Source organism: Trifolium pratense, linkage group LG3, assembly GCF_020283565.1.
Source record: "Trifolium pratense cultivar HEN17-A07 linkage group LG3, ARS_RC_1.1, whole genome shotgun sequence".
Taxonomy (NCBI): domain Eukaryota; kingdom Viridiplantae; phylum Streptophyta; class Magnoliopsida; order Fabales; family Fabaceae; genus Trifolium; species Trifolium pratense.
This window is the reverse complement of record NC_060061.1, coordinates 10,276,629-10,294,338: the sequence shown is the minus strand read 5'-3', so window position 1 is coordinate 10,294,338 and position 17,710 is coordinate 10,276,629. Positions and strand designations below refer to the sequence as shown.

The 17,710-nt window shown below is 32.0% G+C and overlaps 4 protein-coding genes and 1 pseudogene across 14 annotated transcripts; all 5 read right to left on the bottom strand.

Moving 5' to 3' along the window:
- Position 1: 1 nt before the first annotated feature.
- On the bottom strand, positions 2 to 6,844 carry LOC123913006 (probable disease resistance protein At5g47260). 5 transcript variants are annotated; one of them, XR_006811513.1, is made up of 4 exons: positions 6,505 to 6,844; positions 1,583 to 1,638; positions 658 to 1,351; positions 2 to 120 (listed from the first exon to the last, which is right to left on the bottom strand). XR_006811513.1 is itself a non-coding variant. In XM_045963615.1 (3 exons), the coding sequence occupies exons 1-3, from the start codon at positions 6,545 to 6,547 to the stop codon at positions 773 to 775; spliced, it is 678 nt and encodes a 225-aa protein (XP_045819571.1). In that variant the 5' UTR covers positions 6,548 to 6,844; the 3' UTR covers positions 462 to 772. The 5 variants fall into 5 exon arrangements, 2 of the variants coding, with proteins under 2 accessions (XP_045819571.1, XP_045819570.1); XR_006811512.1 differs by having other exon boundaries at positions 1,583 to 1,641; positions 6,506 to 6,684; XR_006811514.1 differs by lacking the exon at positions 6,505 to 6,844 and adding an exon at positions 2,628 to 2,810.
- A 496-nt stretch (positions 6,845 to 7,340) lies between these two features.
- Positions 7,341 to 8,218, bottom strand: LOC123913010 (annotated as a pseudogene).
- A 390-nt stretch (positions 8,219 to 8,608) lies between these two features.
- On the bottom strand, positions 8,609 to 9,766 carry LOC123913004 (disease resistance protein RPS5-like). The gene has a single exon (XM_045963606.1). It carries the CDS (start codon positions 9,601 to 9,603, stop codon positions 8,917 to 8,919), a length of 687 nt encoding a protein of 228 aa, XP_045819562.1. The 5' UTR covers positions 9,604 to 9,766; the 3' UTR covers positions 8,609 to 8,916.
- A 477-nt stretch (positions 9,767 to 10,243) lies between these two features.
- LOC123913005 (probable disease resistance protein At5g47260) lies at positions 10,244 to 17,148 on the bottom strand. 7 transcript variants are annotated; one of them, XM_045963612.1, is made up of 5 exons: positions 16,518 to 17,148; positions 13,129 to 13,184; positions 12,204 to 12,897; positions 11,695 to 11,734; positions 10,244 to 11,274 (listed from the first exon to the last, which is right to left on the bottom strand). In XM_045963612.1, the coding sequence occupies exons 1-3, from the start codon at positions 16,558 to 16,560 to the stop codon at positions 12,319 to 12,321; spliced, it is 678 nt and encodes a 225-aa protein (XP_045819568.1). In that variant the 5' UTR covers positions 16,561 to 17,148; the 3' UTR covers positions 10,244 to 11,274; positions 11,695 to 11,734; positions 12,204 to 12,318. The 7 variants fall into 7 exon arrangements, with proteins under 7 accessions (XP_045819568.1, XP_045819564.1, XP_045819567.1 ...); XM_045963608.1 differs by having other exon boundaries at positions 13,129 to 13,187; positions 16,519 to 16,697; XM_045963611.1 differs by having other exon boundaries at positions 11,695 to 12,897.
- LOC123914563 lies at positions 10,511 to 11,094 on the bottom strand. Its single transcript, XM_045965764.1, has 2 exons — positions 10,864 to 11,094; positions 10,511 to 10,786 (listed from the first exon to the last, which is right to left on the bottom strand). The coding sequence occupies exons 1-2, from the start codon at positions 11,092 to 11,094 to the stop codon at positions 10,511 to 10,513; spliced, it is 507 nt and encodes a 168-aa protein (XP_045821720.1).
- Positions 17,149 to 17,710: the final 562 nt, after the last annotated feature.

Here is a 17,710-nt window from a genome sequence, read left to right as displayed (position 1 = left end):
CTTTAGAGGTGTCCAACCCACTTTGTCGCACCACCATACGCGAGGGACCTATCCCTAGCCTATAATGAGAGTTGCAACACCACAATTATGTTTGCGAAAGTTCAAATTTCATGCTCCCACCTGAAATAGAAAATTGACAAGAGTCAAATGTCAAGCTACAAAGTCTAAAATCTAAAACATGATGGAAATTGTTTAAAAGACATGAGATAATAACATCATATGAAAATAGCCAATCAGACTCTAAATTTTAAAACTTGTATTTTTCTACAGAAAAATTAAACAAAACGAGTATGTTTGAATTGCTGATATTGGAAGGAATGGAGTGAAAGGGAATGAAATAGGATAGTTAATTTTTTAAAAATTGATCTTATATCACTCCACTCAAGTTTATCCTATACCATTAAATACCAATTCAAACATAATTCATAAACATGATATAATACAGAAGCCCATTAAATACCAATTCAAACATAATTCATAAACAAATGAACTTCAGTAATTGAGCAAAAACAGACTAAAGACTGAGGAAATAAATTGACTAAAAGTTAAATTAGCTGAAAGAAAAAAGGAAATTATAATCTGAACTGGATCCATATCTTTGATTACAAACACAAACATTTGACAGTAAAAAAAAACTAAGTCTTAGTTCGTCTATACCTACAAAGCACTTCTCAGCCTCTAATCTCTTAAACGTGGTGTTTTTCCAAATGACGTGCATGTTTGGACTTCAAATTTTCATCTTGCTTCGAACACTATTAGGAAGAGAATTGTGTCATGTCTCTGATAATTGTATCAATTTATGAACCTTCATTTGTTCGGAAAGAACCTCGAGACTTGTGGATGTCAACAATATCTTGCAACCATTATGATCTTCACCAAAGGGGATACCAATCTCACCTAAATCAAGTCTACCATGAAGATCATATAGTACAACTAGAACTGTTTGCAGCTCCTTCATCTTAGCAAACAGAAGACGAGCTCTTTCTGCAGTAGTTATTCTTTTGTTATTACCAAAACACATGCAACAATTTGATTCAGCTAAATCTCTCTTATCGTCAAAATTAAGACCTATTGCATCACCAATTTCTGTTTGAATCTTAGTAATGTCTGGCTTCTCTGTCACAGTTGTTGTGACAATATTTTGGAACAATCTATCTCTCTCGGCTCTTCTTATAGTTGTTTCTACAAAATAATCGACTCTTTTATTTGGCCCACATAATCCGAATATATTCTCTCCTTGGTCTCTCACTCTTAGTGCATCCATAATCTGTTCTTTAACCTTATCCATGTTGGGAATATACATGTTCCCCAAATCAGCCGCGGCAAAACACTCGTCAAGCCCATCCCATTCCTCAAATGAAATAATGGCACAAAAAGTTAGAACACAAATATGGAAGATTGGGAAAGTAATTTTATCACTGAAAAACTAATTGTTTTTATCTTCCATGTCACAGAATCAAAACTTTGGAGGTGTGGAACTAAGATCTATTTGTATTTGTGTCTTCAGGCTTTTAAGTTTGTTAAAAAAATTAAATCATTCAACAGTTTAATGGGAAAAGAGCACACAATATAAGTGTCAAACCTGTTTTTTCCACCCCACATTACACCACCATGGAAGTTTAAATTTCATGTCTCTACCTGAAAATGAGCCAAACATCAAGCTATAAAGTGTATTATTATCTAAAACATGATGAGAGATGTTTAAAAGATATAGGATAGGATCAAATGACACTCTCCATTAAAGTATCGACATCTCAGTCTCAGACATAGTGCAAAAGCATATACAACTGCATAATTATTTATGAGGTCAAAATTAAAGATAGCCTTACACAATACTCTAAATCAATAGCCAAAATTGTAAATGCAATTGAGAAAATAAAACAGCTACAATATTACTTACACCATTTAGCAACACTCATTGTCCAAATGACCAAATTCTAAGTAGTTAAGTGATCAAGTACACTCACCTACTTTAGAGTCGGCTAGACAACTCGAGAAAGGGTATTAGATCTCTAGAGAAAAACATTTACCAAGAAAAATATGTCTCCGGTCATAAGTGCATTAGTCTACGGAAGAAATAAGGTATGGGAGAAAAATATAAAGGCCTCTCAGAAAACAAGTAATAAAACTGAGACAACAACCTTAGCAAAAAGGCCTATTTTACTATTTGTTTTAATTCTCATTTAGGGGAGTTTGCATTTGACTTATTTTTGAGCTTATGAAAATAAGTTAAAGTAAATAAATAAACTTTTATATTAATTCATAAGTTTTTACTACCAAAAATTGTATCTTTATAAGATGTTTTTTCATAAACTACTTTGAAAAACTTATAATGATACATAAAACTTAATTATTTGCATGAGCCGTTTCACATAAGCTCAAAAATAAGTCAATTCAAACGGCCCCTATAAGCCAAACTAGATCATATAAATGGAGATAAACAGCCTCATACTAAAGATTGTGTAAAAAATAAAACAGACTAGTGGATTCAAATTGGCTTATTTTTGTGAAGTACTGTAGTTAAACAGTGACTTGTTAACAGAAGCAACTATGCCAAACGCCCAAACCATAGTTGAAACTAGTTTATCTAATTTATTTATGCAAAGAAGAAATAAGCGAGATCTTACCAAAACAAAAGGTGTGTGCAATCTAATTAACCAAGTAACAGCTATCTTAGATCTCAGAGATACATTTCACATTAATAAATAAATGGAGACTGAGGAAAAAAGAAAGCAGTTCACTGTTCCTGACAAGACTTATACTAGAAGGAAAAGTAGATTTCCTTACAAATGTATTGTTTCTAGAAAATATTTTTGAAATAAAATAAAGAAAAAAGTATTGATAATAGATCAAATTTTAGATTTTTTTTTTTACTCAAAATTTAGATTTAAATGCAACTTTGATCTCCTATTTATAATTTGAACTCTGCCCTTTTTCTAAAATCAGTTTTTTTAAGTAAGTTATTGAGCTCAAGTGATTAATGAGCTTCACCAAAAATGATGGATTTTGGGAGAATCTGGGTTCGATTCCTAGGTGGAACAATTTCTTGGTCATACTTTACTTACCTCGCGGCCGAACTCTGGACTACTATGACTCATTTCCCCTAGGAACCAGAGGGTTATAAACAAAAAAAATCAGTATTTTTGTTCCCATATTAAATTTTGTTTACTAATTTCAAATTTTAAGTTTATGGCTTATAGTTATAAATTCATACGATTAAAAAACACCTATTTAGTAACATTTTCTTTTTTTACGAGATTATAACTTATTTTTACCAACTTATAGCTTAATATTTATAACTTATTATTTTTTCTCTCAATTTTACGCATGTTATCTTATTTGAAATAAAAAGAGAACAAGAATATATTTGTTTTTTGTTGGGTTTGAAAAAGATCAATAATGAAATCGAGATAATTTCTTTCCATTTTTCATGTTTTATGCGCATCTTGCTCGTTTTATTTGTACTTTTCTAATATTAAGTAGTAAACGTTATAACTTATAAAAATAAATTTAAAAAAAATAAAATAAAAATTGTCTCCTCCAAGTAACGAACTAAGTTTGCTATTTAACTAGCTGACACCTCTTATATAGGGGTGATCGTATCTGAATCAATCCAAAAGCAAAACCGTAAACCGAATCAATCCTCTTTGGAACTTCAAGTTGTTCTTTTTTTGTTTCTACTATACTGTTATTTTTATGTTGTAATGTTATTTTAGATAAACAATTTTTATCAGTATTGTGATGTTCTTTTGGAACTTCAAATTTTTTTTTTTTTGATATTTAAAATTGTAAGGTACTATAATGTTATTTTGAAACTTCAGTTTTTTTTTATGTTTAAAATTATTTGGTATACTTTGTCAAAAAAAATTATTTGGTACCAAAATATTATACTATAAATCGCACCAACCGAACCAATCCAAGCCGATTGGTTTGGTTTGGTTTGAAAGACTTTTTAAAAACCAACCGAACCGCGTGCATTTTTATCTCGCGGTTAGGATGATTTTTATACTCAAAACCGAATCAAACCGCACCACGATCAACCTACTCTTGTATACAAAATTTTTAAAATTTTACACGTCCACCACTTAAGTTAAGAACTGAATTTACTACTTAACTAACCCACTTCAGGATTTTACACTATTCTCTAGTTACAAGTACGAAGTTTACGTAAAATTATTTATTTAAGTTTTATAAAAAAGTAATATTCTTGTAAAAAGAAAAAGTAATATTTTTAAGTTTTATAAAAAAAAAAAGTAACATTATTTATTTATGTTTGTGAAAAAACAAAACGTGTAATATTAATCTTTTATATTATAAGCTTGTATACACAAGCAAATCCTAAACCCTAATTTGTTTTCCCTGTTTTCCCTCCATTTTTATCTTGCAATTTTTATTAAAAAATAATACAATTTTGTCTTGACTAGGATTCGAACCTGTAAACCTTCAGTGCATGGCAATATTTCCAACCACTAAGACAAATATACAAATTGTGATTAAAATTATGTGCAATAATTGATAAGCACCATAAATTTTAAAAGTGTATCATATCAAAATTATTGTTGACTATATTATTCATCACGAAATATTTTTATGTCTTTCCCGATCAATGATTTTTTTTCTCCCGGGTCATAAATTTAGAGAATAATTATCATGTGAGATTTGGAAAATTATTATCACGTGTGATTTTGAAAGTTATATATATATGACACAATCATACCAAGAGTTAACGAAAACAAACCTGGTGTGTTTTTTCTTTATGGTTATGGCGGTACAGGGAAGACATTTATCTAGAGGGTCATGTCAGCCGCATTACGCTCAAAAGGTGAGATCGGTTTAACAGTTGCCTCAAGTGGGATCGCTGCATTGCTTATACCTGGCGGTAGAACAACACATTCAATGTTTTGTATTCCTCTAAATGTTGACGAGTTTTCAACATGTACCATAGTTCCTAAAAGCTCTGTTTCGAAGCATCAATGATGCACAAACATTGTTTCGAAGCTGTTGATTGAACTTTAAAAAGATATTCTAAAGTCTGTTGATGAAAAAATAAACACATTCCCTTCGGTGGAAAAGATGTTGTTTTTGGCGGAGATTTTAGACAAATTCTACCAGTAACACCCAAAGGTACAAGGCCAGAAGTTGTTCATGCTACTATTAATTCTTCGGTTCTTTGGAATTTTTGTGAAGTTTTAACATTGAGTAAAAACATGAGGCTTCTCGGTGGTGCTTCGAGTGCAGACGTTGAACAAAGAAGATTGTTTTCTAAATGGGTTTTGAGTGTTGGCGATGGAGAAATTGGAGATGACAACGACGATGATTTAGAACTTGACATTCCATCATATTTATTGATTCCAAATTCAGGTGATCCTCTTGCTTCTATCGTTGAAAACACATATTCCCAACTTTTACAAAACATGAACGATATAACGTATTTCCAAAATAGAGCTATACTAGCTCCTAAAAATTCAATAGTCGACACAATAAATGATTATATGTTGAATTTAATTCCTGGTGAAGAAAAAACATATTTGAGTTATGATACTCCACTCACACAAAATGTAGACGGTCAAACAGTGGATGATGTCCATACTCCCGAATTTTTGAACACGATTTATACGTCGGGACTTCCAAATCACAAGTTGAGACTTAAAAGTTGGAGTTCGGAGTTCCAGTTATGCTATTAAGGAATTTGAATCAAAAATTAGGATTATGCAATGGAACAAGACTTATTATTACGAGATTGGGAAAACGTGCTATTGAAGGAAAAATTATTTCAGGATGTAATATTGGTGATCAGGTTTTCATACCTAGATTTTCTCTGACACCATCTGACGTGAGAATTCCTTTTAAATTTCAACGAAGACAATTTTCTATAATGATTTCTTTTGCGATGACTATTAATAAGAGTCAGGACAATCTTTAAAGCATGTTGGAATATATCTTCCGTCGCCAGTGTTTTCACATGGTCAGTTATATGTTGCAATTTCAAGAGTTACTTCTAGAAAAGGATTAAAAATATTGATCATCGATGACGACAGTGAAGATACGACTAAGACTTCAAATGTGGTCTATAAGGAAGTTTTCCGTAATATAACATAATTTTCATTTTATGAATATTTATCCAAAATTATTGTTGAACTATCGTGTAATGTTACTCAACTTTTTTCATACACCTTACATTATTGAAATTATCATATCTTATTTAATCATTATATATCTTACAGCTAATCAGACCCGTACACCGCACGGGTCGATGTTCTAGTTAATTAATATTTAAACCGAAAAATATATCCCAACCAATTTCTGTTCCAGCGCCTAAACTCAGAAGAATCATCAAACAAAGACACTGTCGTTTCCAACATACTCTTCTTCTTGTTGCATCCGAAAAAGTCCACATTTCAATAATGTCTCAAAAATAAAGTAAAATAAAAAGAACAACAAAAAAAAAACATAATAATAAAAAAAAGTACTTGACCCAAAAAAAAAAAAGTTCAAAAAGCTTACCTTTTTTTTTCAAAGCTGAAATCTTTGATCTTGGAATCATCATCCATGGTGTTCTCTATCTCCAACTCCAAACCACTCTTCTTTCTCTTTCTCTTCCTTTTTCTATGTCAACCCTTTCATGCTGTGGTGGTTGCTCAAGATGTTTCATCTAGGAAACCCTTTTCAACAAAGAGGCCTATTCTTCTCAACTGTGGAGATTTGGTATTGAAGTCAAAGTGTTCTCAGAATTCCAAGTGTACCTGGTGTACCAGCCAAGATCTTGATGATACTTGTTTCTCTAAATCTGAAGCTTTGAGGTTACCTCATCAGGTTTTCTCTTGTGGGCCTACTAGTTCATGAGATCTATGTTTTTTTCTTAACGTTGAAATCTACGAAGCTATTGGATTACTAAAAGCTTTGAATTGGGTTTATGTATTACAACTTGCAAATGTTGATTTTGAACTAGATTCCCAAATTGTTGTGTCACAAGATTTCATGGAAAGAAAGAGGATGTGTCGGAGCTTTGTGATATGATAAATGATTGTAAACACATATATAACTCTCATTTTACAAACTTGCGTGTTGAGTTTATTAGGAGACAAGTTAATGATGCCGCTCATGCATTAGCTAGCTAGAGTAGCCACGTCTATAGCTAATTTCCACCTATTTATTCATATTCACACACGCATCATAGCATTATTATTATTGATAATATTAAAGAAATTATAAGTTAAATTATATTATAAAAAAAAGTGGAATCGTATGAAATATTTGAATTGGATACAGAAGATGTGGATTCATGAAAAATCACAGTTTTAGAAAGGAAAGTTCCTCTAGTAATAAAATCAAACAACAAATATTCTTTAGTGCCAAGCTTGTATTTAAATCACATTTTGATCTCTGTTTTCCCAAATGATGTCCATGTTTGAATTTCTAGTTTTCACCGACCTCTGCTTCAAACACTGTAGTTGGAAGAGAATCATGTCATGTCTATAATAATTGTATCAATTTATGAACCTTCATTTCTTTGGACAAAACCTCCCTACTTGTAGATGTCAGCAATATCTTGCAACCATTGTGATCTTCACCAAAAGGGATACCAATCTCACCTAAATCAATTCTACCGTGAAGATCATACAGTACAACTAGGACTGTCTGCAGCTCTTTCATCTTAGCAAACAAAACAAGTGTTTTTTCTGCAGTTGTCATTCCTTTGTTATTACCAAAACACATGCAGAAAGTTGATTCAGCTAGATTCGTCTTATCATCAAAATTAAGACCTATTGCCTCACCAATTTGTTTCTAAATCTTAGTAATGTCTGGCTTCTTTGTCACAATTGCTGTGACAATCTTTTGGAACAATTGATCTCTCTCGGCTCTTCTTGTAGCGGTTTTCGAAAAATGCTTGACTCTTTTATTTGACCCACATAATCCAATTATATTTTCTCCTTGATCTCTTACTCTTAGTGCATCCATAATTTGTTGCTTAACAGTATCATCGGTGATGGGAATATACATGTCCCCCAAATTCATCCCGGCATGAATATACATGGCCCCCGAAGCATCTATTGATTGCTTAACCAATTCCCCAAACATAATGGCACAACTAAATGGAAGATTGATTGGGGATTAACTATTAAGGGATCGAAGAAGATTGAGATAATATAGTTGGTGTTGGCCAATATGGCCACAAGATACCTTATATTATTGATCTTTTTGCACCCTTCACAATATTCACTGTCTTGTTCAAACATGTTGCTTTGTATTTTCCATCATTGTCATCATCGCCACCACCTTAATTACACCATTGCCACCTTTTAAAATAAATTATCTAAATGATTGGATATAAATAATAAATGTCAATGTTTATCCAATAATACAGTGCAAATCTATAATGTCTAAACATTGAAATATAGCCTATTCACCAAACACTAATGAGTATATTATGACTTATCGGAGTCGCATTCTTACCAATATTATTATGGTGACAGACTTAGAATTGGAGGTTGGTTTAACTCAACCCTACAAAACTGTCTTACGAGGATTGCCTCTTACTTATATTAACACATATTCAGGCTATCTCACAACTCATGTGAGACTTCTTAACAAAACTGTCACCACTCACTATAACAATAATATCATGACATTATACAATTAACTGAACTAGATTCATATCTTAGATTACAAGCTTTTGACAGAAAAATAAAAATCTTAGATTTACAGTTATTATTATCTGAACTGGCCCATATATTTGATTACAAGCACAGACATTTGACAGAAAAAAAAAGCTAAGTCTTAGTTCATCTATATACCTACAAAGCACTTCTCAGTCTCTAATCTCTTAAACGTGGTGTTTTTCCAAATGACGTACATGTTTGGACTTCAAATTTTCATCATCATTGCTTCGAACACTCTATTAGGAAGAGAATCTCGTCATGTCTCTGATATCTCAATCAATTTATGAACCTTCATTTTTTTGGATAAAACCTCTACACTTGTTGATGTCACCAATATCTTGCAACCATTGTGATCTTCACCAAAGGGGATACCAATCTCACCTAAATCAAGTCTACCATGAACATCATTCAGTACAACTAGGACTGTCTGCAACTCTTTCATCTTAGCACACAAAAGAGCAGCTCTTTCTGCAGTTGTTATCCTTTTGTTATTACCAAATTTCCACCAAGTTGATTTCACTACAACACCTTTATCATCAAAATTCAGACCTATTGCCTCACCAATTTGTGTCTGAATCTTAGTAATATCCGACTTCTTTGTCACATTTGTTGTGATAATCTCTTGGAACAATTGATCTCTCTCGGCTCTTCTTATAGCTGTTTTTGCAAAATGCTTGACTCTTTTAACTGACCCACATAATCCAATTATATTTTCTCCTTGATCTCTTACTCTCAGTGCATCCATAATTTGTTGCTTAACCTTATCATCGGTGCTGGGAATATACATGTCCCCCAAATTCGTCGCACTTTGAAAATAGTAATACTCCTTTTTTTCTTTCTTTTTCATAACAATCATACGTATACACCATAATAAAAAAAAAAACAACACAATTATTATCATTTTAATAATATTATCACTGCAACTAAATAAGTGCTGAGACATGCGAAAGCTTCATTTCACCAAAACTTCAATTTACATATAAATAAGTGTGTGTGTGGGGCAATGGAAACAGGTTCCTTGTTCAAGACTTCCACTTGCCATTGTTTTTCAATTTTTTGTTTACTTTCAAGTTGCCATTGTTGACTAGACTTAGAATAAATATAGAAATTAGGGTCATGTTAACATTTTCTTAGAAACTACCAGGAAAAAATTAGGTAAACTATTAATCTATTATAGGTACTATTTGGTAATATTTTACACCAAAAAATTATTAAAGCAATCTAAACTACTTTCTCCCAACCCCTAATTTCCGCCACTTTATCCAAGAAGTCAAGGACGAACTTCTTCAAGACGGTAATATTTGCTTCACGCATACTTTCTGTTAGATTTCCTTGAGGATTGATCGGAACTTTCTTTAGGAAATACTTTTCTTTTTTGTTTTCTTTTTCTTTAGCCTTGTAACTAAAAAAACTACTTTCTCTTATTTTTAAGAAAAACAATTTTGATGCATAAGTTACGACTTACGAAGCACGGAACATATAGTACTGGTGTGTGTCCGTGTTATTTATGCCTTCTATATTTTACTAGTATACTCCGTATGTTAATTTTGATACCACTTAACATAAAAACAAAGTACCAGTCATGACAGTAATATAAGGACAGTTATATGATAGTTTTTTTTGTTTTTTTTTTTGACAACATTATATGATAGTTATTATTATCTGAAATGTAATCATATTTTAGATTACAAGCGCAATCACTTGACAGAAAACAAAAGAAAAAATATATAATCTTAGTTCATTTACACCAACAAAGTAGTTTGCCTACCTCTAATCTCTCCAACATGGTGCTTTTTGAACGATGTGCATGTTTGAACCTCAGATTTTCTTCCAGTTGGAAGAGAATCATGTCATATCTCTGATAATTGTATCAATTCATGAACCTTCATTTGTTCGGATAAAACCTCTACACTTGTTGATGTTAGAAATATCTTGCAGCCATTATGATCTACACCAAAGGGGATACCAATCTCACCTAAATCAAGCCTACCTTGAAAATCATACCGTACAACTAGGACTGTTTGCAGCTCTTTCATCTTAGCACACAGAAGAAGAGCTCTTTGTGCAGTTGTCATTCTTTTGTTATTACCAAAACACATGCAGGAAGTTGATCCAGCTAGATTCATCTGATCATCAAAATTGAGACCTATTGCATCACCGATTTGTGTCTGAATCTTTGTAATGTCCAGTTTTTTTTTGTCACAGTTGCTTTGACAATCTTTTGGAACAATTGATGTCTCTCAGCTATTCCTATAGCTGTTTCTACAGAATGATCGACTCTTTTATCTGGCCCGCATAATCCAATTATTCTTTCTCCTTGGTCACTCGCTCTTGGTGCACTCATAATCTGTTCCTTAACCTTATCATCCACGGTTGGAATGTACATGTCCCCAAAACAAGCCTTTTTATACGGAATCAAATTCTCAATAAACATAATGGCACAAGAAGTTACAGCACATTTATTTTCACTTTACTCTATGCTACTATATACTCACTTTAGAGGTGTCCAACCCACTTTGTCGCACCACCATACGCGAGGGACCTATCCCTAGCCTATAATGAGAGTTGCAACACCACAATTATGTTTGCGAAAGTTCAAATTTCATGCTTCCACCTGAAATAGAAAATTGACAAGAGTCAGATGTCAAGCTACAGGGTCTAAAATGTAAAACATGATGGAAGTTGTTTAAAAGACATGAGATAACATCATATGAAAATAGCCAATCAGACTACTAAATTATAAAACTTGTATTCTAAAGTATTTTCTACAGAAAAATTAAACAAAACGAGTATGTTTGAATTGCTGATATTGGAAGGAATGGAGTGAAAGGGAATGGAATAGGATAGTTAATTTTTTAAAAATTGATGTTATATCACTCCACTCAATTTTATCCTATACCATTAAATACCAATTCAAACATAAACATGATATAGTACAGAAGCCCATTCAATAACAACTATTTATCAGGTAAAAATATAGCCTTACACTCCATATGACCAAATTCTAAGTAGCAAAGTGCTTAAGTACACCTACCTATTCACCCTTCAAATAATTAAACAGCCATGTTTGTTGCCTGCAAAGTAAAGTATACCCGGCTTTATTAGACGAAATGAAGGAAAATGGAACTCAGCCTTTGAACTCATAACAAAATACACTATAGCCACCAAGCTCACCTAGTCAAATAGAGAAACCAACCCTTTTGTATAATAATGAAACACAAAGCTCACTCATATGGTAAAAACAAGTCAAAAGTAAACACAAGAAACATGCATCATGAACATCAAAGTTGTCTTTGTGTTGTATATCTACACCAACTGTAAATACTATCCAGGCCTTTAACTAGAAGATTAAAGAGTAGATTATAAACAAATGAATTTCAGCAATTCAGCAAAAACGGACAATGGACCGAGGAAAAAAATAGATTAAAAGTTAAATTAGCTGAAAGAAAAAAGGAAATTATTATCTGAACTGGATCCAAATCTTTGATTACAAACACAAACATTTGACAGTAAAAAAAAAACTAAGTCTTAGTTCGTCTATACCTACAAAGCACTTCTCAGCCTCTAATCTCTTAAACGTGGTGTTTTTCCAAATGACGTGCATGTTTGGACTTCAAATTTTCATCTTGCTTCGAACACTATTAGGAAGAGAATTGTGTCATGTCTCTGATAATTGTATCAATTTATGAACCTTCATTTGTTCGGAAAGAACCTCGAGACTTGTGGATGTCAACAATATCTTGCAACCATTATGATCTTCACCAAAGGGGATACCAATCTCACCTAAATCAAGTCTACCATGAAGATCATATAGTACAACTAGAACTGTTTGCAGCTCCTTCATCTTAGCAAACAGAAGACGAGCTCTTTCTGCAGTAGTTATTCTTTTGTTATTACCAAAACACATGCAACAATTTGATTCAGCTAAATCTCTCTTATCGTCAAAATTAAGACCTATTGCATCACCAATTTCTGTTTGAATCTTAGTAATGTCTGGCTTCTCTGTCACAGTTGTTGTGACAATATTTTGGAACAATCTATCTCTCTCGGCTCTTCTTATAGTTGTTTCTACAAAATAATCGACTCTTTTATTTGGCCCACATAATCCGAATATATTCTCTCCTTGGTCTCTCACTCTTAGTGCATCCATAATCTGTTCTTTAACCTTATCCATGTTGGGAATATACATGTTCCCCAAATCAGCCGCGGCAAAACACTCGTCAAGCCCATCCCATTCCTCAAATGAAATAATGGCACAAAAAGTTAGAACACAAATATGGAAGATTGGGAAAGTAATTTTATCACTGAAAAACTAATTGTTTTTATCTTCCATGTCACAGAATCAAAACTTTGGAGGTGTGGAACTAAGATCTATTTGTATTTGTGTCTTCAGGCTTTTAAGTTTGTTAAAAAAATTAAATCATTCAACAGTTTAATGGGAAAAGAGCACACAATATAAGTGTCAAACCTGTTTTTTCCACCCCACATTACACCACCATGGAAGTTTAAATTTCATGTCTCTACCTGAAAATGAGCCAAACATCAAGCTATAAAGTGTATTATTATCTAAAACATGATGAGAGATGTTTAAAAGATATAGGATAGGATCAAATGACACTCTCCATTAAAGTATCGACATCTCAGTCTCAGACATAGTGCAAAAGCATATACAACTGCATAATTATTTATGAGGTCAAAATTAAAGATAGCCTTACACAATACTCTAAATCAATAGCCAAAATTGTAAATGCAATTGAGAAAATAAAACAGCTACAATATTACTTACACCATTTAGCAACACTCATTGTCCAAATGACCAAATTCTAAGTAGTTAAGTGATCAAGTACACTCACCTACTTTAGAGTCGGCTAGACAACTCGAGAAAGGGTATTAGATCTCTAGAGAAAAACATTTACCAAGAAAAATATGTCTCCGGTCATAAGTGCATTAGTCTACGGAAGAAATAAGGTATGGGAGAAAAATATAAAGGCCTCTCAGAAAACAAGTAATAAAACTGAGACAACAACCTTAGCAAAAAGGCCTATTTTACTATTTGTTTTAATTCTCATTTAGGGGAGTTTGCATTTGACTTATTTTTGAGCTTATGAAAATAAGTTAAAGTAAATAAATAAACTTTTATATTAATTCATAAGTTTTTACTACCAAAAATTGTATCTTTATAAGATGTTTTTTCATAAACTACTTTGAAAAACTTATAATGATACATAAAACTTAATTATTTGCATGAGCCGTTTCACATAAGCTCAAAAATAAGTCAATTCAAACGGCCCCTATAAGCCAAACTAGATCATATAAATGGAGATAAACAGCCTCATACTAAAGATTGTGTAAAAAATAAAACAGACTAGTGGATTCAAATTGGCTTATTTTTGTGAAGTACTGTAGTTAAACAGTGACTTGTTAACAGAAGCAACTATGCCAAACGCCCAAACCATAGTTGAAACTAGTTTATCTAATTTATTTATGCAAAGAAGAAATAAGCGAGATCTTACCAAAACAAAAGGTGTGTGCAATCTAATTAACCAAGTAACAGCTATCTTAGATCTCAGAGATACATTTCACATTAATAAATAAATGGAGACTGAGGAAAAAAGAAAGCAGTTCACTGTTCCTGACAAGACTTATACTAGAAGGAAAAGTAGATTTCCTTACAAATGTATTGTTTCTAGAAAATATTTTTGAAATAAAATAAAGAAAAAAGTATTGATAATAGATCAAATTTTAGATTTTTTTTTTTACTCAATATTTAGATTTAAATGCAACTTTGATCTGCTATTTATAATTTGAACTCTGCCCTTTTTATAAAATCAGTTTTTTTAACCAAGATATTGAGTTCAAGTGGTTAATGAGCTTCACCAAAAATGATGAATTTTGGGAGAATTCGGGTTCGATTTCTGGATGAATTTCATGCGCATCTTGCTCGTTTTTATTTGTACTTTTCTAATATTAAGTAGTAAACGTTATAATTTATAAAAATAATTTTTTTTAAAAAAAAATATTGTCTGCTCTAAGTAACGAACTAAGTTTGCTATTTAACTAGCTGACACCTCTTATATAGGGGTGATCGTATCCGAAAAAATCAAAAGCAAAACCGCAAACCGAATCAATTCCCCTTAGAACTTCAAGTTGTTCTTTCCTTGTTTGTACTGTAGTGTTATTTTGATGTTGTAATGTTATTTTAGATAAACAATTTTTATCGGTACTGTGATGTTCTTTTGGAATTTCAAGTTTTTTTTTTATATATATTTAAAATTGTAAGGTACTATGATGTTATTTTGAAACTTCAATTTTATTTTATTTTTTTTATGTTTAAAATTATTTGGTATACTTTGTCAAAAAAAATTATTCGGTACCAAAATGTTATGCTATAAAGCGCACAACCGAATTAATCCAAGCCGCATTAGTTTGGTTTGGATGACTTTTTAAAAATCAACCGAACCGCATGCATTTTTATCTCGCGGTTATGATGATTTTTATTAGGGGTATACGTGGGCCGGATTGGGTTGAATTTGGCCAAAACCAAAACCCGAACCACATAGGGTACTCCGGTTTGGGTCTAGTAAAATAACCACCCGTTATAATGTTGGGCCGAGTTGGGTAAATCCATTAAATTCCAGGTTGGATTGGGTTGGGTAGTGGGTTACCCAAATTATTTTTCTATTTTTTTATATTAAATATCTAAATGTCGAATCATTATATTTTTTCATAAAAATAACTCAACCATTCTATTTTCTTAAAAAATAGTGTAACTTTTTTTCACTATAAAAAATAATCACTCATTTTTTTGTGTAAATCCACTAATTTACGGATTGGATAGTGTGTCCAAATAGTTTTTTTATACTTTTTTTAATATCAAATTACTAAACGATGAATAGTGCGATTAATTATCATATTTGTTTATAAAAAATTTTCAATCTTTTTATTTTCATAAAAAATAGTATAACTTATTTTCAATATAAAAATATTTAATAATCATATGGCAAAATCTTTAGTATTTTCATAAAAATTATTTCAAAATACATAACACTAGTGGGTCAGTGGGTTTTTTGGGTTGGGTCCGGTTTTACCCGAAACCCGATTTTCTTTATGGGTTTTCCATTTTTGAAATCCATGTCCACCCAATAGCCCGACCCGACCCACTTTTTTGGGTTGAATTGGGTGGGTTTGACCGGGTCAACCGTATTTTCCCAATCCATGTACACCCCTAATTTTTATACTCAAAACTGAACCAAACCGCACCGCGATCAACCCTACTCTTATACATGAAATTTTTAAAATTTTACACGTCCACCACTTAAATTAAGCACTGAATTTACTACTTAACTATCTCACTTCAGGATTTTACACTATTCTCTACTTACATGAAAAAAAGTTAGTTTACTATTCCATAACATACATTAATATTTTAGATTTTTTTTTTCATTGGAATTTTTTAGATTTTACAAGTACGAAAGTTTACGTAAAATTATTTATTTAAGTTTTATAAAAAAGTAATATTCTTGTAAAAATAAAAAGTAATATTTTTAAGTTTTATAAAAAAAAAGTAACATTATTTATTTATTTATGTTTGTGAAAAAACAAAACGTGTAATATTAATTAATTAATATTTAAACCGAAAAATATATCCCAACCAATTTCTATTCCAGCGCCTAAACTCAGAAGAATCATCAAACAAAGACACTGTCGTTTCCAACACACTCTTCTTCTTGTTGCGTCCGAAAAAGTCCACATTTCAATAATGTCTCAAAAATAAAGTAAAATAAAAAGAACAACAAAAAAAACATAATAATAAAAAAAAGTACTTGACCCAAAAAAAAAAAAGTTCAAAAAGCTTACCTTTTTTTTTCAAAGCTGAAATCTTTGATCTTGGAATCATCATCCATGGTGTTCTCTATCTCCAACTCCAAACCACTCTTCTTTCTCTTTCTCTTCCTTTTTCTATGTCAACCCTTTCATGCTGTGGTGGTTGCTCAAGATGTTTCATCTAGGAAACCCTTTTCAACAAAGAGGCCTATTCTTCTCAACTGTGGAGATTTGGTATTGAAGTCAAAGTGTTCTCAGAATTCCAAGTGTACCTGGTGTACCAGCCAAGATCTTGATGATACTTGTTTCTCTAAATCTGAAGCTTTGAGGTTACCTCATCAGGTTTTCTCTTGTGGGCCTACTAGTTCATGAGATCTATGTTTTTTTTTCTTCTTTTGGATCTGTATTGTTACTTTCATTAACCAATTTATGATGCCCCTTTTGTTTTTCTTGGTTTGAATTAATAGTTAATTAGTTATCTTGATTTGTTTGGTTTGATTTTGTAGAGGGTGGTGAATGGTGATGTTGTATATTTGAATATTGTTATTGTTGTTGTGTATTGATGATATTCAGGCTATGTTTAGAGTTGAGACATGATTTGGTTAATTATAGAGTGTAAGAATCACAGACACTTCTTGAATTAAGCGTGTCTCGGTGTCCGACACGCGTCGGTGTCCGACACGCGTCGGTGTCCGACACGATACAACACTTATAATTAAATTGAAGGCTTAATTAGTAAAATGGTCCCTTAAAGACATTTTTGGTTTTAGATTGGTCCCTTAAAGAAAAAAAGGTTCAAATAGGTCCCTTAAAGAAAAAAAAATCCAAATAGGTCCCTTAAAGACATCTCCGTTAATCAGTTTGGTCCTATTTAGACCTCTTTTTAGGGACCAAACTGATTAACGGAGATGTCTTTAAGGGACCTATTCGGACTTTTTTTTCTTTAAGGGACCTATTTGGTCCTTTTTTTCTTTAAGGGACCAATTTGAAACCAAAAATGTCTTTAAAGGACCATTTTACTAATTAAGCCTAAATTGAATTATGTCATTTGCTCAGATTATTATTGATGTCACTGTCGATATCGTATCTGGTGTCTGTGTCTGTGCTTCATAGGTACTAATTACCATATTTGACCTTTTTGCTTTTATGGATTATTACTCAATGGTGGCAACTTAGTTAAGATTAACATAAACATGCATCATTTTGAAGGCTAAGAATGCTGAAAA

Excerpts from the sequence above, each read along its gene's own strand:
- LOC123913006 (XM_045963614.1), bottom strand. The coding sequence starts at position 6,551 with ATGGATGATGATTCCAAGATCAAAGATTTCAGCTTTGAAAAAAAAA. Across the intron at positions 1,642-6,505 it reads TTTCAGCTTTGAAAAAAAAA|CAGGTAGAGACATGAAATTT; the intron begins GGTAAGCTTTTT and ends TTGGCTCATTTT. Across the intron at positions 1,352-1,582 it reads ATGTGGGGTGGAAAAAACAG|GAATGGGATGGGCTTGACGA; the intron begins GTTTGACACTTA and ends ATTTCATTTGAG.
- LOC123913004 (XM_045963606.1), bottom strand. The coding sequence starts at position 9,603 with ATGTCTCAGCACTTATTTAGTTGCAGTGATAATATTATTAAAATGATA.
- LOC123914563 (XM_045965764.1), bottom strand. The coding sequence starts at position 11,094 with ATGTTTATTGAGAATTTGATTCCGTATAAAAAGGCTTGTTTTGGGGAC. Across the intron at positions 10,787-10,863 it reads AAAAGATTGTCAAAGCAACT|ATGAATCTAGCTGGATCAAC; the intron begins GTGACAAAAAAA and ends TTTGATGATCAG.
- LOC123913005 (XM_045963608.1), bottom strand. The coding sequence starts at position 16,564 with ATGGATGATGATTCCAAGATCAAAGATTTCAGCTTTGAAAAAAAAA. Across the intron at positions 13,188-16,518 it reads TTTCAGCTTTGAAAAAAAAA|CAGGTAGAGACATGAAATTT; the intron begins GGTAAGCTTTTT and ends TTGGCTCATTTT. Across the intron at positions 12,898-13,128 it reads ATGTGGGGTGGAAAAAACAG|GAATGGGATGGGCTTGACGA; the intron begins GTTTGACACTTA and ends ATTTCATTTGAG.